At 36.8% G+C, this 27,640-nt stretch overlaps 1 protein-coding gene across 3 annotated transcripts; it reads left to right on the top strand.

Annotated features, from left to right (window-relative positions):
- The first annotated feature begins 541 nt into the window (after window positions 1–541).
- Window positions 542–27,326, top strand: CD28 (CD28 molecule). 3 transcript variants are annotated; one of them, XM_016161959.2, is made up of 5 exons: window positions 545–776; window positions 15,655–15,874; window positions 20,229–20,585; window positions 20,835–20,959; window positions 26,478–27,326. In XM_016161959.2, exons 3-5 carry the CDS (start codon window positions 20,258–20,260, stop codon window positions 26,604–26,606), a joined length of 582 nt encoding a protein of 193 aa, XP_016017445.1. In that variant the 5' UTR covers window positions 545–776; window positions 15,655–15,874; window positions 20,229–20,257; the 3' UTR covers window positions 26,607–27,326. The 3 variants fall into 3 exon arrangements, 2 of the variants coding, with proteins under 2 accessions (XP_016017445.1, XP_016017444.1); XR_001599106.2 differs by lacking the exon at window positions 15,655–15,874 and having other exon boundaries at window positions 542–776; window positions 20,835–25,451; window positions 26,478–26,585; XM_016161958.2 differs by lacking the exon at window positions 15,655–15,874.
- The last annotated feature ends 314 nt before the right edge of the window (window positions 27,327–27,640 follow it).

Genomic DNA, 27,640 nt, shown 5'->3' with positions numbered 1-27,640 from the left:
CTTTGAGAGACACAGAACACATAGTATACCAATGGGCTTTTGGTCACCTGTCTCCTCAAGGACATGTGATGTTTCTATTTTCCCTTTCGTTAGGAAAATTCCTCTCTTCAGTGGGTTTGGTGCTTGTAGATTAGCTAGGTTTCTCAAACTTTCTCAAAGTGAGTTGAAGGAGGGTGTGTTAAATATTCCGTAGGGCTACCTATGTCCAGCGCAAAAGTTCAATTCCTAATATTCATGATTCCTTCCACACCAATACATATGTTTCCAAAATCCTTAATATAATTCTTATTGGTATCTATCTCCATCCTATGAAAATCTCTCCACCGTGGGAGGCTTTATTCCTCATGCAGAACATCTTGTTTGTATACCTTTAAGTTCCTGCTGGATTCCAAGCACCCATTTTTCACAGCTCTGATATCCATCCACGGAGAATAATTTTCATGAACCCATCATAGAGTGACTTATATTCTTTGTCACTGACAAGAAAAGACTTCCTTTAAAAGAAAAGTCTAAAGTCATCAAAAACAATGTAATATCCTGTGTGAAATGTTACAGTCACGATGCCTTGTGGTTTGAGTATCTTGTGGTTGTCTAACCCTCGAATTGGAGGTGGCCGTGGATGACAGTGACTCTCTGGCCTCAACAGGTGCATCTTCAGCCTACCTCACACTTTGGGCTCCTCAGGGAGGAGGGGCTGCAGCCCTAGCCCACCGTTGGCACAATGATCCTCAGGCTGCTCCTGGCTCTCAACTTCTTCCCCTCAATTCAAGTAACAGGTAAACAATTTTGATTTCTTTCTTCTAAGTTTCGCTTTTGAGGTCTTCAATTAGCTTTGTTCATTTTAAATTTCAAACAACTTATGAAATTTGGATATCTGAAGTATAGTTTTGCTATAAAATGGCAACCTGTTATTTAGAAGCTCACTGACTCTCAGACCACAGTAAGTATAATATTTTAATGAATAGTTTTTGGAATTAAATAAAATTTACATAGCTATCAGTTGATAGTGTGGTAGTGTCCCAAGAATTTTTAGACTATATATACATATTAATTTAAGAAAACCACCATAAGCAGATTGATTCTGAAATCTCTAGACTGATACTCCCTGGGTTTGTATCACAGATCCATTTTTTACTAGCTTGGCTTAGGCTAGTGTTTAAATTCTTTAAGCCTTGGTTTCCTTCTATGTAAAATGGGGATGATAATAACCTCATCTCAAGGTCATAGTAAGGATAAAATGAAATAACTTATGTGAAATCCTAGTGCAGTCAGTGTTTTGCTAGCAAGCTAAGCGTTATTTGTAATTACTATGTCTACTGGAATTGAATGAGTGCCAAAATGAACTCTGGAGTCATTATAAATACTGGTACAATACAAATGCTAGTAAATTAGTTTTCTTTTATAATTGGCTGAAATTCATTTTCTTAGATTAAAGTCTTTTAAGTTCCCAATGATGATGATGAGAATGACATACCTAACACTACTGAGAACCCCGTTTCAGATAAAGAGATGGAGGAGTAGGAGTGCTAACTTGCCCAAGGATAGACAGGTACTAGTTGTTTGAACCAGGATTTGGTGATAGAGCCTATGCTCTTGACTGTTATAATATCCTACTTAACATGATGCAGTTTAAAATTTCATAGCTCCGGATACAACCAGGTTTAAATCGTCTTCAGAAAATCACAATTCCAAACAAAGAACTTGTTGCTCTGGTGGGCCGGAGTAAGGTGTTTGTTCAGCTTGTTCTCTGAGTTTGAAAAGGGTCCTGCTTGGTTCAAAAATTGAACTGATAGGGCTTAAAGGGCATGTTTAAATGAAGATAGTTATTTTTCCCTTGAAAATATATCGAAAAGCCAGTTTCTTCTATTTTCTTTCTCATTTATTTTGGTGGTGCAGAGACTGTGTTATTTGTTGTGATTCTTAAACATCATGTGCATGTGCTCCAAAGGGTATAATTTTCCAACATGCACAAGTACAATAGTTACATCTATACCCGTCTATTTCATTGTCTGGTGTGCCAGTGAGCACATTTACAAATTATGTGTATTTATAAAAGGTGTTGCTAGAATGAAAGCATGAACTGGTGATGAGATAGGCTATACTCCAGTATCTAGCACCAAGCTTTTAGAACTACTAAATTCACTTAAAAAGTGTCATTAAATTTACTTTTGCAAAGCTCCTTGGACTCCATTTTTGAGGGATCATTAAAATTTATTTTTTAAAGAATATTTAAATTTTCTTAATGTATTGGACAGTAAAAGATAGGCAGAAAGGAAAGAGAAACCTCGCTCTGACAGAAAACAAAAATTGATAATTCTACACAAAATATTTTTCTGATGTGTTTTGTGGACAACCTTCTGTCATCAGTTCATACACTCTCCTTTTTTTTGTAAGACTCCAAGCTTTATATTTTTCCTTTAGAACACCAATTAAAAGGTGGGTAGCTGAAGAAGTAGTTGGAGAGTTCACACATAAGAACCCTTTGTTTTCTACTTTAAGACGCATCTACCTTTCAAACATGAAATTACCCTTCTAATAACTTTTCAGATTTGTTACTGAGTGAACATTCAATGGAGCAAGAAAGAAATTGGGGTAGGGAAAGCACTTTTGAAATGCTTCTTCCAGTAAGAAAACTTATAAGAAAAAATAATCACAACATCCACAAATGTATGATCTATTCTAATTAATAGTACAAAACTTTCAACGTGCTTTTTGTTTCTCTGTATTTATCCTCCACGAAGAGATTAGAAAGATAAGAAAGTTCTCTGGTTAATGTGTATTTGTCCTCCCTAGGATTGTGAGACACTACTGGTATATCTGTGTTCAGGGTGTGTGTGTGTGTGTGTGTGTGTGTGTGTGTGTGTGTGTGTGTGTGTGTGTGTGTAAAGAACAGTTCTTTTTTCCACCAATTTAATAATTCTAACTCATTGGCTCACAGCATAACTTAAAATACTCATTCTATGAAGGTTAAACCTAACCGGATTCTTTATGATTTTAATGATACTCTAGAAAGATCTTTCTGGTTAAATTAAAGGAGTAAGATTTAGAAAGTGTTAGGAAACCTTAACTTAGACAATTCCTTTACTAAAGTTATACGTTTTCTACCAGATTTGGGTAATTGTGCAATTGAGATCCACTATAGAGGATTTTGTTGGACTTTGGAAGAAGAACCCAGCTTAGAACTGCAGGCCCTTGAAATGTGATTTGTGATTGATGATAGAAGGAGTTTGCATATAATACACAGTGTTGTTCATAGATTTTTTTTTTACCCAGTATTGGTTATTTTTCAGCAAGTTAATTATTCCATCTGAAGACAAAATCAGGATGACATCATTCATTTTTCCATGAGAGTATTTCTTTTAATTTCTCCCCAAACCGTAACACGTAAACTGTCAAAATGAACAGTTTGAACATGATTGATTTTCCAGTGTCGCTGCATTTCCCTCAGCATTTCTTTTTCTAACAGAAGCACAGAACACAGAAAAATGCTATGTAGTCTAAATCACGAGCAAAGCAAGGTAGTTAAAGACTTTATTTTCGGTTCAGCAAATAACCCCTCTGAGGCAGTTGTACACACACAAAAAAGTAATTTACCTCTAATAGGAAATTGTTCCTCTGACGTAGGCTTGGGAAAGCAAGGTAAAAAAGATCAATGTCAAAAATGCAATGTAATCAGTAGATTGATGTATTTGTATGACATTCGATACACTGTCACAAGTTTTCTTGACTGTTAAAAATTGGGGAAAAAAATTGACTTGATGTTTTGTCATTTCCAGTAAATTTGATGGGCATGTCAAAAGCATAGATGTTACTGAAGAAATTTGTTTTACTCTACTCCTATACCCTATAAGAAGATATTACTTTGTATTTTTTTAAAGGCAACCATCCAGAAAGGACTTTTATAGCAACGACTGTAAAATTAATATCAATATATAATTATCAGGAAATAGAATGAGTCATTTTCACAGATAGATTAGAAATAAAAATGAGTCTGTGATTCTAATGTTGAAGCTCTCACATTCAAACCTTTACTGTGGGTAGGAGGGGGATCTCACTGTCTCTTCTTCAGACATAGACTGTCCTTTTTAATGTCTTTATTTTCATGAGTGTAGAAATGCCACATGTCTATCATTCAGCTTTTATCATGTGTGGATATCTTTTTCCAAGTATTTCCTGCATGCAGTGTGCTGACATTTACAAAATGAATTTTTTTTTTTTTATGCCACCAACATCCCAGAAGAAAATTCCATTTGTGGTTTATCATATTTAAAACAATAGCTCTTTATTAACTGGGGTAAGCATCGATAAGAATGTACAATTCATTGCAGACCTTCCTGTCTAAAAATCAGAGAGCAGGCACTCCTTCAAAGCAAAGCTATATCACAGCTGGTATTGAAAAGGATAAATCTTTCTTTCTTTCTTTCTTTTTTGGTTAAATTTTTGCTTGCCTTATTCTTCAATAAATTTATTATTTATGGAACTTCACAGAGGTTAGAATTTTCCTTCTCAGTAGATAGTTTAGTTGAACTTTAGGAAAAAATGACACCTGGGTGTCTTTGTAACTGATTGAAGGAGTCTCTGTTTTTCTAAGCTGGGATAAAGAATGTACGTCTCTTTTATCGTGATTTCTTTGACTCTTTTTGGTCAATGACATGGTGTTGTCATTGAAAAATGTACCCAGAAATTTCAGTCTGCGAATCATTGCCTGAGAACTTGTTTCTGAAGCCAAGCGGGGAGAGGGGGGAAGGTAACTCAGGTCCAACTGAGAAGTGGTTGGAAAGCAGGTGTCTAAGTTCTCCCTTGTTACTCTCATTCTAAGCATCAGGGTTAGGTACACTGGATGGAATCAACTGTTACTCGGTTGCTTGAAAGAGGATGTGGAAAAGAGACTTTAGACTCCTTTGGCCTTAGTATTTTAATACTAATTTTTTTGCATCTTAATTTAGTCTGTGTGTCACCATGCAGGTATGTGTACCTATGTTTTTGTTACTAGAGAGAACCTGAATGATGGTGGGGAATTTCTTACTTAACCTTGAGCTGCAATTTTATCTCTACAGCATCACCATTACCATTATCTTTTTGATTTGTCATCATCTTCATTATTTTGAGGACTCTGGCTGCCAAGGTAACCAGGTTAATGGTTCCTGATGGTGTCCTACGAGTCACTCATTCACTTGTCACTCTGACCTCTGATCTAATTGTGATCTCCTTTCTGCTGTATTGGTGCCATTTCATTGACTCACAATCCACCATGTAATACTTTGATTACAGCAGTAAGCCCCATTTATCACCCACTCACTCACAAGTGAATATGAATTATTGACATGTCTTACATTTTAATAATGAAATAAATTTCCTTCTTAAGAACTTAGGCGGGTGTCTGATAACTTTTTTCTGAGAAGGTAGAGGGCTGTGTGATTCATTGCTTAGGAATACTTGACACCTGATGAAGCATCAGAAAAAGCTGTATTTGCAGCTCCCATGTGACCTGATGCCTTTCTTTGATATTGAACACTACTGATAATAAGGGTGTATAATTTAAGATTAGCTTCAGGAATGTTGAGTCCAGGAGGGTTCCATTTCTGATTCATAGACTTTATCCCATAGAAGGTGGGTAAGTGAAAATGGACACATATGAGGAGAATGTTTTCTTTCATCATGAGGCTCCTGGAGGGACTAAAACAGAGTGTTAGTAGGTTACTGTTTTTTAAAGTACTAGATTCCTGTTCTCTAAAGTGCCTGCCCCTCTGATGCTTTGGTAAGACAAGTCTTATTCATGTGCTCATTAGACAGGTATTTATTAACATCTATGTGACAGATAAAAAAGAAACCCACTTTGAGCCTCAAGGATGTAAAAATGAGAATTGTGAAATCTTCCTAGGAAAAAAATTTTTTTTCCATTAAAGACTGCCTTAATGATACTCTGTTCATACTTATTTGTTCTATGGAAAACAGTTATAGGCAGCATTGTTGAATTCAACAACAGACATTTAAGAGTTGGGAGAGAACTTAGACATCTCTCAATGTATAAAAAAGAAAGTTGTATTGCTGATTTCTAGAAGGTGCTCATTGCAATGACATTGTAATATTTCCTGACATTTTGGGATGCTTTTAGGCTGGACCCATCTTACTTATCCAATCTATCTTCTTTCATACCCTAACATAAGATCCTTAACCCCCAATATTGCAGCTTTCTTCACTATCACACACCTGCGCTCTGTGTTTATGACATTTCTGATGCTGTTTCCCTCTTGGAATTCCCTTTCTTCTCCTTTCCACCCATCCAAATCCTAGTTATCTTTTACTTCATGTTCTTAGTGCAAGATTCACCTCCTTGAGGAAGCTTTCTCTGGGTATTCAGCCTTCATTACGCAATTGTGAGAGGAGTTTCAATGGGAGCATAACTCAATCTAACAAATATTTATTAAACCTCTTTTATATTTTAATCTTTATTTGTATCCAATAGAATATAAAATGAGGAAAAGAAATATAAAGACTTAATTAGCACACAAGAAATACTCATGTAATTAATCAAGTTCTCTTTGCTTTTATGGACAATCTTTTACAATCTTCTTGAGAAGACTATATATAACAGGATATAACAGCTGGAAACAAATAACACTTGGCAGTCCCCTACTTCACCATGCCATTTGATATCTTAATGGCTTTGCATGTATTATTTTTTAAAAAATTATTTTTTATTATTTATGCCCACAGCACCTGGTTTTCCTAGGTGGTCTCCCATCCAAGTACTAACCAGGCCTGGCCCTTCTGAGATCAGACATTGGGATCATTCAGGGTAGCATGGCCATTGACCATTGACTGTGTGGCTCCACTGGGGTGCAAACCCAGGACCTTCTGCATGTAAAGCAGACGTGCTAACCACTACACTATGGAATCATGTCCACATATATTCTTCTTGTAAACGGTAATGTCCCCTACATTTCTCAACTGGAGAAGCCTTCTCTGGGAAAACGAGATATTTCTTTTCTCCTCAGTGTTCCCCAAATTATTACTGTTTTAACACATCTGTTTTTTTTTTTCCCACCAGACCATGAGCTTTCTGTGGGTAGGATCATGGCTTATTTATCCTTATAACCTTGGTATTATGCATAGTGCTGGAAGCATTATAAATGTTTAACAAATATTTGTTGAAGGAAGAAAAGAATAAATTAGTACTAAAGGAAGCATAAAAATAAATACTTTAGTAAGCCTTTATGGAGAGTTGGGAATTGAGCTGGACCTTAAAGCAAGATAGGATTTAAATAGATGATGTTATTAATCATAATTGGTAGCCAACATTTATTTTGCACTTATAATGTGCCAAGTACTATTTTACCTGGTTTTCTCTGTATAAAATCATTTATTCTTCCCCTAAGTTCTATGAGGCAGTGCTATGATTATCCTCATCTTATCAATGGGGAAACTGAAGCATGGAGCAGATAGAGCAACTTGCATGGAGTCATATAGCTAGAAAGTAAATGAATCCAGACATTCTTGCTCCAGGGTTTATCTCTTACCAATGCTATGTTGTCTCAGGAAGACACAATACATATAAAGAGATTAAACCAGGAATACTGTTTTATGTTTTTGGAACAGATGGCCAATCTGAATGTGTGGTGACCTGGAGAGGTAGTGTAGAATCAGATCAAACAAGCGATTGATTATTAGTAACAGAAATTCAAACTTCATTTTCAAGAAATGTGAAGAAGCTGAAAGCTTTTGGAAGCAAGATGGTCTAGAATAGGTATGATATAGAGACTGATGTCAAGGAGATCATGTTGTAACACTCTGTCACTTTATGAGGAGGAGAGGAGTAGATTAGGACTTGGGTGGCAAAGGTGGGAATAGAAAGAGGTGACTATTATGAGAGATGTTTTAAAAGTAGAAATTTTAGGACGTAGAGCCTAGTTTGGGATGAGGGTGAAAGAGAGGGAGGGAATATATGAGGGGGTTGGACTATTTCTGGTTTAAAAATACTTCTTTAAGTAAAATAAAAACACTCTGGCTTTCATCAGCTTTAACAGGGCAACTCAACCACCCTGCCTCTTTGTGGATGCTCTTATGATTCAATAGGGAATATACAAATCATTGCAAACCAGCCATCTCCAAAATTTCTTGGGAAGACTCAAACCAGGATCTTAGATACTAATATGCTTAAAAGTGACTGCAACAGTTTAAGGGATAATATTGTCTTTGCTCTCTCCCCCCATCTTCCTATGTAATGTTAAGGGTCAATGCAGTGATTATTTTCAAACTTCTCGACTGACACTTACCTAGAAGATTCTATATGTGCCAAAGAGGTCCTGAGCAGACTTTTTGGAGATATAAGATTTAGGGAGAATGAAACATATAGGAAAAATGTACTCTTTTTATATAGAGTCGTTTTGAATGAGGGTTCAGAATGATGATGGCTCAGGATGAAAATGTGGTTCTCAAATTTGGTTATTGGATTAAAATATATATATATATATTTAGAAAACAATATATTAATATAGGAAGTCCCTTGATACCTGTGGGATTTATTTCTGTTAGCTGAATTACTGTCATAATATTTATGTAGAAAGTTATAAAGCCCTGGTTACTTACTATTTGAACTACAGACATCCTTTTAGGGCAATAAAATCTGATTTGGGGGATTGGTCTGGTGACTTTTGGTATGGGTACCTTATTCATATAAGTTAAGGTGCTGTGACATTATCTTCTTAGACTGTCCTGCCATTAGGAGCTGAGAGGATGATCGCAGACTTTTGAATGGCAAGGGCTGGGTCATATTGTACCCAAGTTCATGTTGCTTTGTGTTCAGGAAGTTTCAGTCCTGGAGTGCTCACACCCTGCATTGTTGGGCTGTGTCTCTGAATGGTAGAGATGGATTATAGTACAGGCAATGGTTTTTAGCAGGTTTAATATTAACTATCAGCCTAATACAGATGACATCCAAATGTACATATCTATCTATGACTTTCTTGAACTCTAGTTTGACGTAACTAACTCTTGGACCTTTCCTCCAGAATTCCTTGCCTTCCTTTCAAACCCAACGCATCTAAAACTGAACCAAACAGGTTTTCTCCAGATTTCCTGTATTTACTCACCTGATTTTGTCAACAAGTACCTCCACTCTTGCCCTTACCTGGCCCATGAACTCTGTGTTATTTTCAATTCCTGTTCATCACCATAAAGTACAACCAAGCTCCAATGCCTTGCCCATCTTTTCCATCCCAGCTGCCACCTCCACAGCTCAGGCCCTGTGAGCTCACAGCAACATAATTGCAACAACATCCAATGGGTCTCTGCCTCTGCTCTATCCTAACTTCAAGCTGATGCACTCTATACTACTGTGTTAATATCCCAAGGTGGCACTTACCACTGCATTCTCAACTCAGATGTCTTCAATGTCTCCTGTTGCCTGTCTAGTAAATTCCATTTGCCTTTTCTTGGCATTAAAGACTCTCCATGATTGGAATTAGCCATCTTCACCTACTTTTCTGTCATGTAAATTTAATACTCTCCTAGTCTCCAGTAAACTCTTACATTTTAGCTTGTCTAAATTTGCCCCAGACTTCGTGGCTCAGCTGTAGGCCAACCTATGCAAAAGCCTCCAGAATCATCTTGTTTGGTGATAAGACCTCTTTCATGTGACTGTCAGTGAATCTCTAAAGGGCTCATGTACCATACATGGCTTTGGAGTGTAGCTAATTGTGTACTTGCCTTAGTATTTCTCTTAGAAGGAAAAGGCTGTATCTTTTATATCTTCCCAACTCTCAAGAACCTGATACATTAGGTCCCTTTATGTACTTGTTGAATGCTTGCATGACTTTGTTGTGCCAGAAGTTAGAATAACAAAGAACAATTTTATGAAACATGAAAAAAATTTTCAGAGAGTACTTATCAATTCTTTTGATAAGTTTTCTCTCTTAAGAATTAACGACAGGTCTTGGTTGCTCATACATGACTTTTTGCTATGAACTATTTGACTTCTGAGCTACTTTCTGACAGTTTCATGTATCACAAAATATAGTTGGCATACAATATTATATTAGTTTCAAGGGTATACACAACAATTTGACATTTATATACCTTACGAAGTGATTACCTAAGTAAGTTTAGTATTAAGTTATCATATTATTTATTATATTCCTTACTACACATTACATCCATGCAACTTATTTGTTTCATAACTGGAAACTTGTACCTCTTAAACTTTTTCACCTTTTTCGCTCATCTCACCACTCCACACCTCTCTGGCAACTATCAGTTTGTTCTCTGTGTCTATGAGTCTGTTTCTGTTTTGTTGTTGTTATTTATTTATTTGTTCATTTTGTTGGATTCCACATATAAGTGAAATTATACAGTATTTGTCTTTCTCTGTTTTACTTATTTCACTTAGCCCAATACTGTCTCGGTTTATCTACGTTGTCGCAAATGGCAAGATTTCATTCTTTTTTATAGCTGAGTAATGTTCCCTTTTAGATATTTACCACATCTTCGTTATCCATTCATCCATCAGTGAATACTTAACTTGGTTTCTTATCTTAGCTGTTCTAAATAATGCTGCAATGAACATAGGGGTGCGTATATTTTTTCTAATTAATGTTCTTATTTAAAAGGACAAAGACAAATGCCCTTCACACTAGTGTCTGCCTGTACAGAAACACAAGCCAGTGTAAAAGGTAGAGCTGAGACTAGTATTGACCACCAGCAGCTTGTTTAGTATATTTATTAATTAGACTTTTATTTTTTATTTCTATTGTTACTTGTAATAATTTGTACCTGTTTAAACTAAGATTTATTTAGGTTTTATTTTAAAATTATACTTTCTGTCAACAAGAGTTAATATGCTTGATATAATTGATAGTTGTACATGGACAATCTTGGGCTGGGCTGGTTGATTGGCTTGACTGTTTCTCTCAATAGAAGTCATTGCTTCTGTCATGGTGACCTCCTCTAAACAGCTCTTTCCTTCCGCTTCTGGTAACCTCACCGCCCCCGCCGCCTTGTCTCTTTAAACTGAAAGGTGGTCATAACTTTGCTACTATGAGCTACAGCTTCTAGCAGTACCCCTTGTTTTTCCACACCTTTGCCAACACTTCTTTTGTAAATAAACTCTCCTCCTACTGCCTAATATTAAGTGTATCGTTTGTTTACTGCTGGGATCCTGAATGAGACAACATATACGTGTACATGCCATGCTTTTTCAAAGTCTTTTTTTTTTGGAGAGAATTTCCTTACATCTTTATTCCTTGGAGAGAGTTTCAAGATGACAGTCAACAGAAAACTAGGTAAAATGACCACGAAATTATTTTGAAAATGTAACCTGCATGACTTTTTTTTTTTTACATTTTAACATGAATTTTAGAGAGTCTAGAGCTATTTGAAATATGATAAATCATTCATAGCTTTGTTCATATGTATCTTCCTAGTTGCTCAAATAAGTTGGTCAAAGATGCTATAGTCTGATGAGTGTTTTGCATTCCTCTTTCTCACATCTGTATGAGGCCTCAGTTAGAGTTACCGGAGCCACAGATGGCTGAGCCTTCCTTTACTCCCAAAAAACACAGTTTGTCTTACAGATTCCTGAGTAAACCCTGGATTAATCTGTGGGACAGCCTGCTTCTTACAGAGCCTGAAAAGAAGCAAGTGGTCAGATGGCCATGTGTTGAAGAGTATCCTGGGCCTGAGCAGGAAATGTACTCAGAGGAAAGTTACGGTAACTTCATCAGCTCTGTGGTCAGGAGGGAGGTGTTCTTCTGTGCCAGGGAAACCAGCATCACCTTCACAAAATGTTCACAAACATCATAGGGCAAGATGGTTGAAAATAGAAAGCTTTCATTTGCTTTGGTTCCTGCCTAACATGTTAAATTCTGTTTAGTCAGAACTTAAAAAAGGAAACAATGTGATTAGGATCTCCCAACCTGATTTTTAAATTGCAAAAGAAACTCTAATAGTGATGTGCAGGGATGGAACCCAACAAAGTTCTTAAGATATTCTGAAGAAAAATCACATTGCTAACTAAATATGTGCTATATCTTTTCTACGGCTTCCTTAACTTCCCAATCTGGATTTCAGTATCGAGCGCTGACTACTCTTCTCTCAGGTTCACCAGACTCTATGTGGCATTTTATTTCTCTATGGTGTGATGATAAAGAAAAGGAAAGATGGAATATCGTACATTAAACATAACAAATAAATGTAACTTACAGGGACTCTGAAGTTAAGGATTTCCCCAATGATGTTTAGACAAAAAGTGATTTTATATATTGACAAATGCTCATGTTCAAACCCTTTGGTACCTTGGGCAAGCTGAAATAAAAGAGCTGTAATTGCAAAATTATTGCTTGTGGGTCTGAAATAATTTATAGGAGGCATTTCATGTGATCAAGGCCTTATCTTGGATGCATCTATGAATTTCAAGTAGTCTTTGAAATTGTGAGCAAAACATTTTGTGTATGTGTGTTAGTGGCACAGAAAATTTGGAGACATGCTTTTTCTGTATATGACCATGAAATCAATTTTGCTGAATGCGCAAAGTTAGTTTTCTATTCATTCATGATTTAAAACATTAGTCCTAGAATCACACATACATTATATCTTAGCTCTTCCACTGTTTGTGTGACCTTGTTTGAAAAGCCACTTTTTTTCAGTTGCCTCTTCTATAAAATAAAGGATTAGTTTAGATCATCTTCAGCTTTCCTTTTAACTGAGTACTTTTTGCAGGATGGGACTCCAGCAAAATAGTAAAGAAAATAAAATTTATCTTGGTCTTGTCTTTTCTCACTCCATTTACTTCCCTGCGCAATGGTATTCTCCTCTCTAACTCTCATTTCAGACATCTAGTACCATCCAACTATAAAGTCCAATTTTGAGAGGATCTAAAATCAATCACTGACATTGTGTTGAAATTTTGATGCAACTTTTTAGAGACAAAAGGACAATAGGTTAAAAATTATGAGGCACGAGAGAAGTCTTAAGGGTCACTTGCTTGTCCTGTAACATTAGGCAAGTCTCTCTCTCTTTTTAAAATTTTTAATTAATTAATTAATTAATTAATTAATTTTTATGGTGACATTTGTTAACAAAATCCAATAAGTTTCAGCTGTACACTTTAATTGTAAGGCATATATGTGTTTACACGGTGTGTTCACCCCCCACAGTAGGCAAGTCTCTTGACCTCACTGACTTCAATTTCTCCATAAAGATCAATGTCCTGCCTATTTACTTGACAGGCTAGTATGGAGTCCATATGAGATAAAATAGGAGAAAATGCTTTGTAGCCCTATATGTGTAGTCTGTAGTTACTAATTTAAATTGACATGCTCCTCACATTGCATTTTAGGTCATCTTCTTTTTAAATCTAAGCATTAAGCGAGCTGGTAAAGAGGGTCTTTTCAGGGTCAGGGTTCCTTCCCTGCTGCTTGGAGCCACACCTTACAAATGGTTATCCACTTTACCTGTGCAGAGAGTTGACTTGGTTATGAATATAGTAATTGATCTAGGCAAAGGGGGAAAGGTTTTTGTTGTAACCAAGCTTCCTCTCCCACTCCATTCTCATGGAAGCACCAGCAACTTTCAATTTTCCAGAAGTCAACTGTAGCACAAGAGTCACAGATTATCTGTGGGAAATCTTTTAGCTTTCACTCCCTTGCTCATAAGCAGCAGATAAGTACCTTCTCCTCTCCAATCTTACTCTTCATGTTATCAATAAGGAGTTGTGAAGGAAAGAGGTTTGAGGTTACTGCTTCCTGTCTCCGCCTGGTTTAGCTGCTAGGAGAGGCTTTGAAAAGCAAAGCACTAAATTCATCATCAAAACAACTTGTCAATTCAGTTAGAGAAATGTCAGTCAAGACAATCTTTTAATACCATAAGCAAATACAATTGATGAGTTGACAATGTTTCTCTTTTAACCTAGTAGGTTTGACTAAAGTAGGCCTTGCCTAACTACTCACAAGAGGAAAACCAAATAAGAAAAAGTCTAGGTCTACTAAGACCAAATTAGCCTAAGAAGGAAGATTTCCACTCCTAGTATGAACTGGAAAGCAAAGGGGAATCAAACAGAAGCGAAATATTTCAGTAGTTTCTTCTGAGTCTAGATGTGTCCTTAAATTTATAATGTTATAAATTTTATAATATTTTGTAACATTATTTACAGTGTAAATAATATGTCCATAAACTATGTGAAGTACTGTGAATTCCCTGAAACTCAGAGAACCAAAATACATATCAAAACCGAGTGTCATTTGATGTTTCAGTTATCGGTTGCTTTGACTTATCCATGTCATTACTCCACTCCCACTGAGAAAGTAGTGTGCATTTTAACACATGCTCCATTTTAAGAAAAAATAAAAGGAATCAGAATTATTGTGTCTAGTGGAAGTCACAATGATCCCACATATTCAATATCACTTAGAACAACTGGTTAACTTTCTACCAGCAAAAGTAAATTTCCTTCATTTAGTTTCCCTTTAAAACAGATGTAGGTTTTGAAGTCCTATGAGATGGTTTTTCACTTAGGTTTCTCTGAATAATTGACACAAACCAAGGAGGGACCAAGTACTATAAGGATATAAATGTTGAAAAGCAAGAGGTTCTAATTGGCCAGTCCTGAACTCAAGTCAAACCCTAATCTAAGAGGTTGTTAGCCTCACACTAACACATATTAAGCATATTACTTCAAGCATAGTATCTATGTTTTAGGGTCAGCTAATTTTAAAAGGATTCATGTTGATGTCGAAGAGGGGTAAACATCGACATATAAATTGGATGTTTCTTTTTTCATAAAATGGCCATGTAATCAATATTTTTCAAGCAGTCTCCCCCAAATAATATCAGTGCAGAGTCATACAAAAAAGGACATTTCCTACTTAAAAGTTCTCATTATAAGAAAAAAAAATCTGTAACTATGGTGATGGATGTTATCTAAGGTTATTGTGGTGAACATTTTGCAATATATTCAAATATCGATTCATTATGTTGTACACCTGAAACGAATACAATGTTATATGTTAATTATACTTCAATAAAAAAAAGACTTATCCTTGCTCAATTGTTGGATACATCAGCATTTGTTAAAAGGGCCACATTATGTGGCTTGCTGTATTATAGATCATGAATGAAGAACATAAGGAGAAATTTTTTGAAGTTATACATTCCATAGTTATAAAAATACAAATAGGGAGAAGGTTTTATGGAAGACAGAATGGTAATAGTAACAGGCAAAAAGGAAAAGCAGCTGAAGAGACCTCTAAACTTTTAACTAGTATGTTGATGCTTCTGTCACCTAGACACACACTGTTGGAGTGACCCAATGTAGGCGCTATTTTCTAGAACAAGGAGAAACTGAACATGAAACAAATCACCTAGATATTGGGATCGTGGATTGCTCTTCCCTGAGAAAGTTCTCAACCTGTAGTGCTGAGGTAGAATGGGCTCAGGAGAAATCTGATCAGTCTTAACAATGCTGAGACCCTATGAATGAACAGAAGAAAAATCTATCTTCCAGTTATCTCACTCTATTATGCTTTGCAAAGGAAAAATAGTTTTGGAAAGAAAGACCACTGCTTCCCCCTTGTGAAAAACAGCAAACACTGAACTAAGGCACCAGGGAGTCAACTATTTCCAGGAACAGTTAATTTGAGGTGATTTGTATTTTCTTTGCAGTGATCCCTCAGGCTGGAAAAAATGTCTTCTTCCAAACTTCACCTCAGCTATCTGTTCTCAACATGTAATGAATGAAGAAGAGATGCAGACAACAAAACAACAGAATAACAAAACAATGTTACTTACTGGTTGGTCTGTGTGGCCTGATGACAGTCGTTTTTAACTCCTCCTTCTTACTCAACACATCTAAGCCAATGCTGAGTTCTGCCAATTTTTGCCTGTAAATATTTCTTGAGTTTATTCATTTCTTTCACACTTTAGTTCCGTAGTTCTTTCTAACCTTATCACCTCTTGCCTAGACTATTACAATTGTGTTCTAACTTGTCTCCAATTTTTCACTCTTATATCCTTCAAATTTATTTTCCATGTGCTTGCTAAAGTGATCTATACAAAATGAAAAGTTGCACATGTCACTTTTCTGCTTAAAATTCTTTGATAGGTCCTCATCACCTACAGGAGAGATCCCAAAGTATGAACTATGCTTGTGTTGCCAATCTTGTCTTATATAACTCATGGTCCAGAAAACCTGAGGTAAATCCCTACATCTATCATACTCTTTTTCACCTCTTTATCATCTTTGACTAGACTATTCCTTATCTCTCTTTGTCTTATCTTTCCCACAGTCCTCTACCTCACTTCTTACCCTAACACACACTCTTCTACCTCATTCCACCCTCTAACACAAAGAGTCACCTTTGTTAGTTTAACTTTTACTCAATAAAAACTTGTAAGACTCAGGTCAGCAGTCATCTCCTTCAAAAACCCTTAGCTGGTCCCCCAGTTGCCCTTAGCAACACCACATAGATCGCTGTGCCATTGTTTTTTACGTAGCTGTCTGTTTATGTATCTTTCTTCTCCATCAGACTAAATTACTCAAGGAAAAAACTGAGCTTTGTTCATCTTTGGGAAATCAATTTTTCTCTCCCACATGCATCTTGGGAAGATGAGCTAGACAAGACATAGTAAGCAAATTACTGGGATATAGATGCTACAGCTTCTCTTCCTCCCCGCCCCCCACCCCTTTTCCTTCCTCCGCCTCACTGTGGATGCTGGGAGAAGGAAGACAAACTGGCTAACCATCTAGGGTTTCTCTCCAGCCTTTCCTTGCCTAAGCTGCCCGCTCCCCTCCCCCACAGCCCTTCTCATTTTTTTTCTTATATCAGCTCTTAAAGGCAGATCAAGAAGACTCTGAATGCCCATAAAACAGAATTCAAATAATTAGTAACAAAAACACAATTCTTGGAGGGGTGGGCTTGTTTTTTCAAATCAGAACTGACCCATTGATTCCTTTTAAGTAATCAAAGAAAAAGGCCAAGCAAAATAAAACCAAGCGGAAAACAAGCTGGATTTTCCTACCAGGACAGGTTGAACTTTTTGATTTTTACATTTACTTTTTAGTGCTTTTCATGAGTATTTGTTGAATGAATAATAAATGAAGCTAAAGTTATTGTTGAGAAACAATTTTGAATAAGGATATAATGAGATGATAGTCAGGCCAAACTGCTGATAAGAATGATACTGTCCAATCACCACCTTTCACTTATTATTTAATGAGATCCTATTATTTGCACAGTATTATACTAAAAAAAAAAAAGTCACATATAGTCCTTGCTCTCAAGAGACGTGGAAACTAGGATTCTAGAGGAAATACACACAAATCAAAAGGTGAACAAACTGAAGCATGTGAAAGAAGAGGTGTTCAAGATGTAGAACCTGACCAGATGGCAAATGAGTGATACAGATAGTAACTGTTTTTGAGACCTTACAGGGGAGAGACACTCTAGGCCATGGAGTTATTGAACACAGTATGGAGAGAACAGTGCTCACAGTATGTTCCCAGAAGTTGGTTTAAATGGTCTAGCTAATTGGAAGAATTTTGGTTTGAGGGGAATGAGGTTAGAAAAGCCTGTGGAGGACTATGAATTGAGAATAAGAAATGAGTTTTCATCTGTTAAGCCGCTGGTTATCAAATCTGACTTCAAATTAGAATTTCTTGAGAAACTTTGAAAATACTGATGCCTGGGTACTATACCCACAAAATTCTGTTTTAACTGGCCTGGGAATCGAGGATTTTTTAAAAGTTCCCCAGGTGATTCTAATATGCTTTCGGCCTGAGAAATCTATTCTGCCATAGTGATTTTCAACCCTAACTGAATATTAGAATCATTTAGGGGGATTTTTAAGACAATACCAAAGGCAACCCAAGAAAGGGAGAAAACACTTGCGAATCACATATCTGATAAGGAACTTGATTCAAAAATATATATAAAAATACTTTGATAATTCAACAGTAAAAAGACAACCCAGTTAAGTGGGCAAATGATCTGAATAGACATTTCTCTAAAAAGGCTATATTAATGGCTGATAAGCACATGAAAAAATGCTCAACATCATTAGTTGTTAGTGAAAAGCAAATGAAATTACAATGAGATGCTACTTTATAACCTCTAGGATGGCTATCATAAGAAAGGTGGACAATAATAAATGTGTGACAGAGATGTGGAGAAAATACACTATACATTGCTGATGGGAATGTAAAATAGTGCAATTGCTTTGGGAAATAGTTTGTGAATTCCTCAAAAAGTTAAAAATAAAGTTACCATATAACCCAGCAATTCTATTCCTGGTATGTACCCAAGAGAACGAAAAACATGTCCATACAAAAACTTGTACACAAATGTTCATACAGGCATTCTTTATAATAGCCAAAAAGTGGAAGCAAGTGATGATTGGAAAAATAAAATGTGGTATATCCATACAAAGGAACATTTTTTTTCATTCATAAAGAGAAATGAAATTCAGAAAACATTATATTAAGTGAAACCTTGAAAATATTATATTAAATGAAAGAAGCCAGACACAAAAGGCCACATATCTTATGATTTTTTTAATATGAAATATCTAGAAAAAGCAAATCCAGAGAGACAGAAAATAGATTAGTAATTGCCAAGGGTTGGAGTGGGGAGGAACAGGGAGTGTCTAATGGGTATGGTATTTCTAATGGGTATGGTATTTCTTTTGGGAGGGGATGTAATAACAATTTTCTGGAATCAGATAGTGGTGGTCCATTCATAACTTCATGAACATACTAAAAACCACTGAATTGTACACTTTAAAAGGATTGAACTTAAAAAAAAATAGGGTGAGCTTTATGGTGTGTGAATTGTATCTCAATAAAGTTGTTATAAAAATTAAAAGAAACAAAACAAATACTCTTTCCCCCACAGCATAGACCAATTAAATCAGAATTTCTGGAAATGGAATCTGGGCATAGGTTCCTTTTTAAAAATTTTTTGATGTACAGCCAGCATTAAGAACTATGTAGGAAGTGAAAAGCTATTAGTAATTTAATTTTGTGCAGCTCCCTTTTTCCAAAAGCAAAAACAAAACACCTGACTACATGAATGCAAATCCAGGTTGAATTGTAAATTTCATTTCAATAGATTCTGATTGTATTTGTCTTTTCAGTATGAGTGTATGGAGCGTTGCTTCAAATAACCTTGTTTTTAAAAATGTAAGTAGGTAGACAATTATTAGTGTACTACCAAATGATAGCAAAAAAAGTACTGAAATTTGAATCAAAGATACAAAGCAATTTACTGTTTTAGAGAAATTTTGGAGAGTCTTGGTTGCAAAGTTGGTTTTCAATGCTTTTAAGTGTTTTATTTCTCAAATGGTTGTAAGTTGACTTGGATTTTCGTCCTAGCTTTGCTTACTATCTGCTCAGTGATTTTAGGCCTCAAGCAGTCAATAGAAAGAGAAAGGAATATATTGTCATGTACCAGGGGATTATAGCAATGGGGTTATAGTGGGAAACAAGATACAGTAGATGTATTCTCTTCCCTCATGCAGTTTATGGCCTAGCTTCAGGTTCTTTGCTTTAAAACTGAAGAGATTGAATTAGACGGTCTCCAAATTCTCTGGTCTTTTACTGGACTAGCATATAGGCACAAGATGGACAAGAGAGAGTACTCTTGAGTGCCTCTTCCATCTTCTCAGATTTCAAAGAACAAATATGCAAATTTCTTGAGAAGGCTGTTCTCAGAATTGGCTGTGTAAATTAAATCATACTCTTCGGATTACATTTTCTTTTACCTCTTTATCCTACTCTTGGAATGGCTAATAAACAAAGTTAAAATGTTTCAAAACATTTTAATTCCTTCATGAAAGCCTGTATTACAACTTAAAAACAAATCTATTTGTGTATCTATGTCATGTGTTAAAAGCCATTTCAGTCAGGAAACTAACACAGTTTAGCATAATTAACACCCTAGAAGTCTCAGTATAGATTCAAAAGTTCCAAATGCATAACTGTGGTGCTCAGTGCCAACAGAAGGCCACTTCTGCCTTCCAAGTGAAAACATGTTCCATTGTTTCATTCAAAGAAGGGTGAAAATAATATCAAACCATAAAGTTTTAAACTCTTGGTATAATTATCTCCTAAAGAGCTCTTGCATCTTCATCTGCCAAGAGAGAGCTTTTGCTGGAGAAGTTTATTTTGTTAATTCATATATCTTGATTTTAGAAAAAAGTCCTTATACCCTTTTCTAAGCAACTGATTTTTTCCCCTCCAGAAAACAAGATTTTGGTGAAGCAGTCCCCCATGCTTGTGGTGTACAACAATGCGGTCAACCTTAGCTGCAAGTATACCTACAACCTCTTCTCAAAGGAGTTCCGAGCATCCCTTTACAAGGGAGCAGACAGTGCTGTGGAAGTCTGTGTTGTGAATGGAAACTACTCCCATCAGCTTCCATTTCGCTCAGCTACAGGATTCAACTGTGATGGCAAATTGGGCAACGAAACAGTGACATTTTACCTCTGGAATTTGTATGTTAACCAAACGGATATTTACTTCTGCAAAATAGAGGTCATGTATCCTCCTCCTTACATAGACAATGAGAAGAGCAATGGAACCATTATCCACGTGAAAGGTAACATGAAAATCTATCAGCGCATCACTCTAAAGTAATTGTGTTCAACTGTAGTTTCGAAAACAAGGTCATGATCAGTGGTGGGGTTGGATTAATTCTAAAAAGGATAAATCAAAGAGGAAGTCCATACATTCTAAGCTAATGATATTTTGCATATTTCCATCTCATTTTCCCATAATGTTCGGAAGAAAGAAAAAATACTCAAGTGCCATTCCCACATTGTTTAATCCGTTCTGTTCTATTTTTCAGAGAATCGCCTTTGTCCAGCTCACCAGTTTCCTGACTCTTCTAAGCCATTTTGGGCACTGGTGGTGGTTGGTGGAGTCTTGGGATTCTACAGCTTGCTAGTAACAATAGCTTTTTGTGTTTGCTGGGTAAGAGAAGCAGCACCGCTTTTATGTAACTTTTCCACTGTACATGCTATCTGATCATATTTAAGTATTTTGCCTATGTGGTTTATCATCTGTTTAACATGTGATTGATTATTATTTTCTTTTTACTTGCTAGGTTTAAGTAGGTCCTCTTTTAGCCTGTACAACTTTATCTGAGATAAAAATCTGTTGGTAGTTCTATTTTCCAGACACACTGGTTAGGTGGCCATGCAGAATAAGAAGCTAAATGATTAAATTAGGGTGGGGGTTAAGTGCAGTTGCTTTTCTTCTCCCCATTTTGCAATATCATTACAAGATGTAACGTAGTTTTAATATATACATATATATAAAAACCTAAGCAACTTGGGAATCTAGGCAACTGAAGTCAACGAACAACTTTGGTTCAGGTTCAAAAATCATGAGAAATTTGGCTACTGAAATTATGCATTCAAATCTAGCAGAGAAACTAGGTCTGTTTATCTGAGTCATATTTTTATCTCCTCTGAAGCAGTTGAATTTAGTGAGGCCAAGTATGGTGCTGTCATTATGAAACTATAACGAGAGACTTTTCTGAGCTCTCATCACTTTATTGGAACTTACCAACTTTTGCAAATGTTCATGCAATAAACCTGGTGCATTTTTCTTTACCTCTTCAATGTTGAAATTTTGGCTGACGTTTGAACATATCTTGATGACCGTCCCTACTGTTAAGAAGAGACCTCCTTATCTAGGATCTTTCCCTTACTCAGGAACTTCCTGTTCTTAGATGTACATTAGAGTACAGAATACCTCATGTATTGATTCCATTTTGTCTTCAAATTTTTTTTTATAAAAGTTAGATGCATGTAGTAGTCATCCCTTCAACAAGAAATGTATGCTCCTCAAGGACAAAGGACCATTTGTCTTTACATTCACTATCCATCTGATATTAAGTACATTTAATGCTTAATGAATGCTTATTGAATTGATAACTTTATAACTTCCATAGAGGCCAAAATAAGGACTTATGTGAACATGCCTGAAGTATAATACTCATCTTTAAGGCATACTCCATACATTTAACTGATCCACATACATGGGTCAGTGATTTTTGGAAGCCATGCCATGTGAAGCCATCCGATTTACTCTAGTTTTGGTGCTGGGAGGAGGTAGGCAGCTCTGAATTCACAGTCATGCCAATAATAGATCCAACCTAGGACCCTTTTAAATTCTCATTGGCCTATTGCCAAAGTTTGCCTCTTGATTGTTACCCACATGCTTCACCCATTTCAGAAGGCCCTAGGGTGTAGGCGGACATTGGACATGCTGCTTGTTGCCTAATTTCTACCTTCTGCAGGGTAGGGAACAACTGCTGGTTCCTGGGAATCCTTTATACTAGATATCTTCTTGGAATTTTCCTGCTTTGCCTTCTTCAAGTTGTCAAAATCTGATAGAGGCTTTTTATGTAGCGAAATATTGCCTAAGTTCTTCTTCTGATGTTAGCTGAGTCCCTTCATCTTTCTGGATCTTGGTGTCTTCATCCTAGGTACCTTCCAACTTTTAACCACTATGGTGCTTGCCAATGATTTTAGAACTTAGAATCTTAATTCTTGTTTATTCCTGATCTCACTGAGAATCTCAACCTAATTTAAAAGCCAGGTGCAGTGGTTTTTTGGGTATCCTTCCAGGACAAGTGCTCCCCTATAATATGCTGACCTAGATCAATGTAATTTACTAGCTTTGCAGAAAATAGTTTTGGGAACTGTTTAACTTTCGGTGGCCAGAAAGGTACAGCTCATCATTTAAAACTTATTGTAAATATGCAACAGAATATCAGTTACCATAATCAGGTACTAATTTGCTAAGTGACTCAAATCATCCAAAGGGACAAAAGTAGCTTCTCATTTTCAAGGAGTTTTAACAGTTTACTGTCAACTCGGAAACAACATAGACACTATGGGTTTTTCTTTGGCAGCACTACCACTTCCTAGTTAAGTTCATCTTGCTTTGTCTTGAGAAACTTCTTTTGGTCTTATTCTCTCTCACAGGTTCCCTGTAAATTGGGAAGTCCCAGTGCTCGACATCTCTTATCATCTGTGGCCTTTTGTAGTTGATTTGCTTACCTGATAACTACCCTTTATTTACATCTCAAACCTAGGTCTTTGTATCTTCTGACCAAAATGGTAATATATGTGTGTATACATATACATATTTACATATTCACATATGTATATATGTATGTAATGTATGTATGTATATATGTATATATGTATGTAATGTATGTATGCATGTATTTCATAGAATAACACAGCATTTTTACCCTGGACTCATCTTTTTCTGCTGCTGTTAACTATTTGAGCCACCAGCACCTTGCTGAGCTCGGCAGCCAGGCCCTCAGGGATCCCTACACTTTTATCTATTTCCTGGGTATTTTTCTGAGATCCTATTTTTGGCTGGTTTGTGCTGTGTCTTGGCATAAGTTGCTGTTTTCTGGAACTTCCTGAGGGCTTGCGATGTGCTACAGTAGGCAGATCTAGGCTGAGTGGGTTTCTGGGAGCAACTGCAGATTCTATCTCAGTTCTTGACCTATTGCTGACATTTGAATAATCAGTGAGCTCCCCTCTGCCTGGCTACCACTCGCCAGCACCTGTTACTCTCACTCAATCTTCCATTCATTAGGCTGAACTGGTAAGCTTGCTCCCTTTCTTAGTCTAAAGGAACCTTTTTAAAACCATTGTCTTCTCCCCTATAAATCACAATGTATCACAATGTGGGGAATGTTGATAGTGTGTGTTCAGGTAGTATCTGCCCTTAAATCTAATGAGTTCTTGAAAACTGTGTGATTAAGTGAATTGCATTGTATAGGCATCTCATCTTGCTGCTTCTCCTAGGAGACAAATGGGTAAGGGCTGCAGTGAAGGGAAGGGCAAGGGAGGACTGGTCCTGAAATCATACATCTTTAGTAGACATGGAGTGGTGAAAGGGCAGAGTAGAAGACTCAGTCACACAGACTCATAAAGTGAGTATTCTGCAAATATATATGTATAGACTAGATACACATGGATACTGTGGATTCTGTATAGTACTCCCAGGCATTTACATCCCACTGTTGAGTTTAGAGTTAGGGTGATGATGACTAAATCCACCATCTGATAACAGCATTAGGGTAAACTTTAGAGTTGATTGCAACAGATCTTGTACAGTTTAATGTGCAACCTGGATAATCTCCAAACTAAGACATCTTTATTATTAGATCCTCTCTACCAGCTATCGTTTTATTTGGGTGTCCAGAGGCAAAGACTGTCACTTGGAAATCTGGCAAGGGGAGTCCTCAGGGTTAGCATAAGTATTAAATTGCAACTCAGGGTATCATCGACGGCCTTCTATATTTTTTGGGGATCAGACATTTCCATTTTCTTTCTTTTGTCTTACCATAGCCCTGTGTCCAAGAGAATTCTAGTTTTTTTTTTTTTTTTTTTCATTTATAGAAAGGATATAGAACCAAGATGTTTGAAGAGCAACTTCCCTTACCTGTTTGGTTTCCATGACTGCCTCCTTCTGAATGAATTCCCCAATTATGTCCCAGTGAGATAACTCATCTATCATTTCAAATTCCAAAGGACTGAGTTTATAACTTTCTTCAAATCTACTTCTCCTGTCTTGCCTTATATCTATGGATGGAACACCATCTTCTAGTCACACATGCTCGAATCATCAGTCATCCTTGGGTATTAGCAAAAAGGAGAAGACAAGCAGACTAATAACATTAATTCCAATTTGATGATATATTTTGTATCCATTGCTTCCTTTCCATTCCATTCTTTTTCATGATCATAATCTGGATTAGGATTTCTCAGTCTTGGTACTACTGATGTTTTGGCTGGATGATTCTTTGTTGTTAGAGGCTGCCCTGTGCATTGCAGGATGTTTAGCAACATCTCTGGTTTCTACCCACTAGATGCTAGCAGCATTCTTCTCAGTTGTGACCATTTAAAGTGTCTTTAGACATTGTCAAATGTCCCCTGAGATAGAGGTAAGAGGCTAGGAGGTCTGGCTTGGGCAACTGTGTATATGTAGTGTCAGTCACTGAGATGAGAAACACTAGGAGAGGACTAGATTTTAAGGGAAGATCTTGAGTTTTGTTTTGGACATAATGAGTTTAAAATGAGTTTGAATTCTAGTCCAGAGGTACAAATTCGGGTGAACAGGTGATAACCAAAGCTGTGAATGTTGATGAGATTGCCTAAGGAAAGAGAGTATAGAGTGAGTAGAGAAGCCCTAGGACCAAGCTGTGAGGAACTCTAACATTGAATAGCTAGTTAGAGAAGGATGAGCTTGCAAAGGAAGCAACAAAGAGTGGCCAGAGAGGCAGGATGAAAACCTGGGTGGTACCATCTCGTAGAAGGCAAAGTGGAAGAATGTTTCAAAAAGGAAAGAGTAATCAATAATACAGAATGCTGCTGAGAGTTCAAGAAGATGAGGACTGAAAATGTTAGTCATATTTAGTAATGCGAAGGTCAGTGTTTTTCTAACTTCTCTTTTACACTTACTCATGTTCCTTTGACAGGGAAGGTGTGACATGCTCAGGTAGCAGTGCATGGAAATAAGGCCAGGGCTGAAATCTTGCTTACTTATTTATTCAGGTGTTCATATTACTCATGTCCAAGGTGTCTACTTATGTATCAGGCCTATGTGCCTGGAAATAGGCATTTTTTTTTTTCATAATAGAGAATTCTGAATTCAGAAATCTGGATGGAGGGGGTTTCCATTTTTAGAATTTTTGCGGGTCTTTTACCAAATGTTAAAATTTTACCGCTCCTGACATTGATCCAGAAAAAGTGCTTTTAACCCCTAATCAAAACTTGGCTAAAATTCATGGGCATATAAATCTTGCTTCAGGTTAAGTATTACTTTACTTCCCTCACTCCTGGTAGAAATTCATTCGGAAAGAGCTGAGCCTGAGGAACAAAGATGAGTGACTCTACTGTCTTTATGGCAATGTGCATACGTATAAAGGAATAAAAAAATGTAGCTAATTGCCTACAACCATAGCTTCCTATTAATTTGGACTCCACTGCTATGCATTTATAATCACTCCAGACTCTGGAAGTCTGAAGGTCTTCTTTGGTTAATTATGGAAAAAAGGCTTGTTAAGCAAATGAGTAATGTAAGAAGACTGCAGTGGGGATGCTTAACCTGAAGGAGGAAGGGCCTTCAAGAGTATTTACATACCAACAGCAGATATGTTAATGAGATATGCTTTTGAAATTCAGGTCAAATGACTGCATTGAGAGTAACATGGGTACATTTCTCTAAAACACTTTCTTTGATTCATATTTTTCAGGTTAATTTAGAAGAGTCCAAAGTCATTAGGTTCGATTAGTCATAATCCAAGTCTTAGATGCTCAACAAATTCTGGTGTGTTCAGCTTTATTTGACAGCCCATGGTTTGAAGAGTTGGCCCCAAAGTCTCAGAACTCCTCCCATGGCATCTCTCTCCATGTCCCTGGCTCTTTCACAGTGATTCTTCTCTTTTCTGCAGAGGAAGAGTAAGAGGAACCGGATCCTTCAGAGTGATTACATGAACATGAGGCCCCGGCGGCCGGGACCCACCCGCAAGCTCTACCAGCCCTATGTCCCAGCGCGTGACTTTGCGGCCTACCGCTCCTGACATGGACGCCTATCCAGATGCAAGCCGGCTGGCATCTCTTCACCTGCTCAACACCACTGCTCTGGATAGGAAAGGACAGCCTCGTCTTCAGCCAGCCATCTCAGGCTCCGATTAGGCCATCAATGCCGATTTTCCTATAATGACTGGACCAAATAACATTATTTTGAGACTCTGAAATGAAGTTAAAAAATCCTGTGGCAGGCTAAATTTTGTAGTGCCATGACCAATATTCAAACTTACTGTGTATTTATTGACTTGATTGAGAGGTGAGCTTTGAAATTTGCTTCCAGTTTTACTCCTTTCTCACTCACGTGCACATTGTGGTTGAATAAAGTATGATATCGAAGGACATTTAAATGGAGAAGAAAGGTTAGAAAATCATTCTCTTTGTTTAAATGGGGGTTTAGGGTAGGAATAGGTTAGAATGGGGGGAGGGTAAGGAGACTTATTAAACATTTTAAAAACCATTATAACACTGTCTTTTACTCATGAAATGAGCCACTTCATTAATATTTAGTGTTGTTTTCCTTTTAGTTTAGAAAGATGTAGATGTTGTCTTTGATGCATTCCGGTCATATTCAGTTATTTTTACCTATGGAATACTTTCAAAACAATGCAAGGCAATCCAGCTGGCTTTCCTTACTCCCTGTGATGGGAATTCAATGTAGTCTTCACAATAAGATTAAAATAATAATAATAATAATAATAATAATAATAATAATAAGAAGAAGAAGAAGAAGAAGAAGATGGTCTTCCCACACCAAGGAAGAATATATCTGGAAACAAGCCCATTTGATGTCACAATTATTTGAATACCATGAAGGGTTATCTGTTTAGTGGCTCATTCCAGTCGAATCCTGTAGGGGACTCTTCTGTTCTATATATTTCAGATTGCACAGTTGGTCTCTTGATTGTCTGCACTAAAGAGATCTGAAGTGGGATGCTGAAAGCACATCCTGAGGGGAAGGGATGATAATGTGAAAAAGAAATGTTTGCAGTCATTAGGGTGAGGGGGATGAGTCCCAAGACACTTC

The sequence above is a fragment of the Rousettus aegyptiacus genome, unplaced genomic scaffold, assembly GCF_014176215.1.
Source record: "Rousettus aegyptiacus isolate mRouAeg1 unplaced genomic scaffold, mRouAeg1.p scaffold_m13_p_2, whole genome shotgun sequence".
NCBI classification, from domain to species: Eukaryota; Metazoa; Chordata; class Mammalia; order Chiroptera; family Pteropodidae; genus Rousettus; species Rousettus aegyptiacus.
Note: the sequence above shows the minus strand (reverse complement) of the source record. Positions and strands in the feature narration are given on the sequence as shown.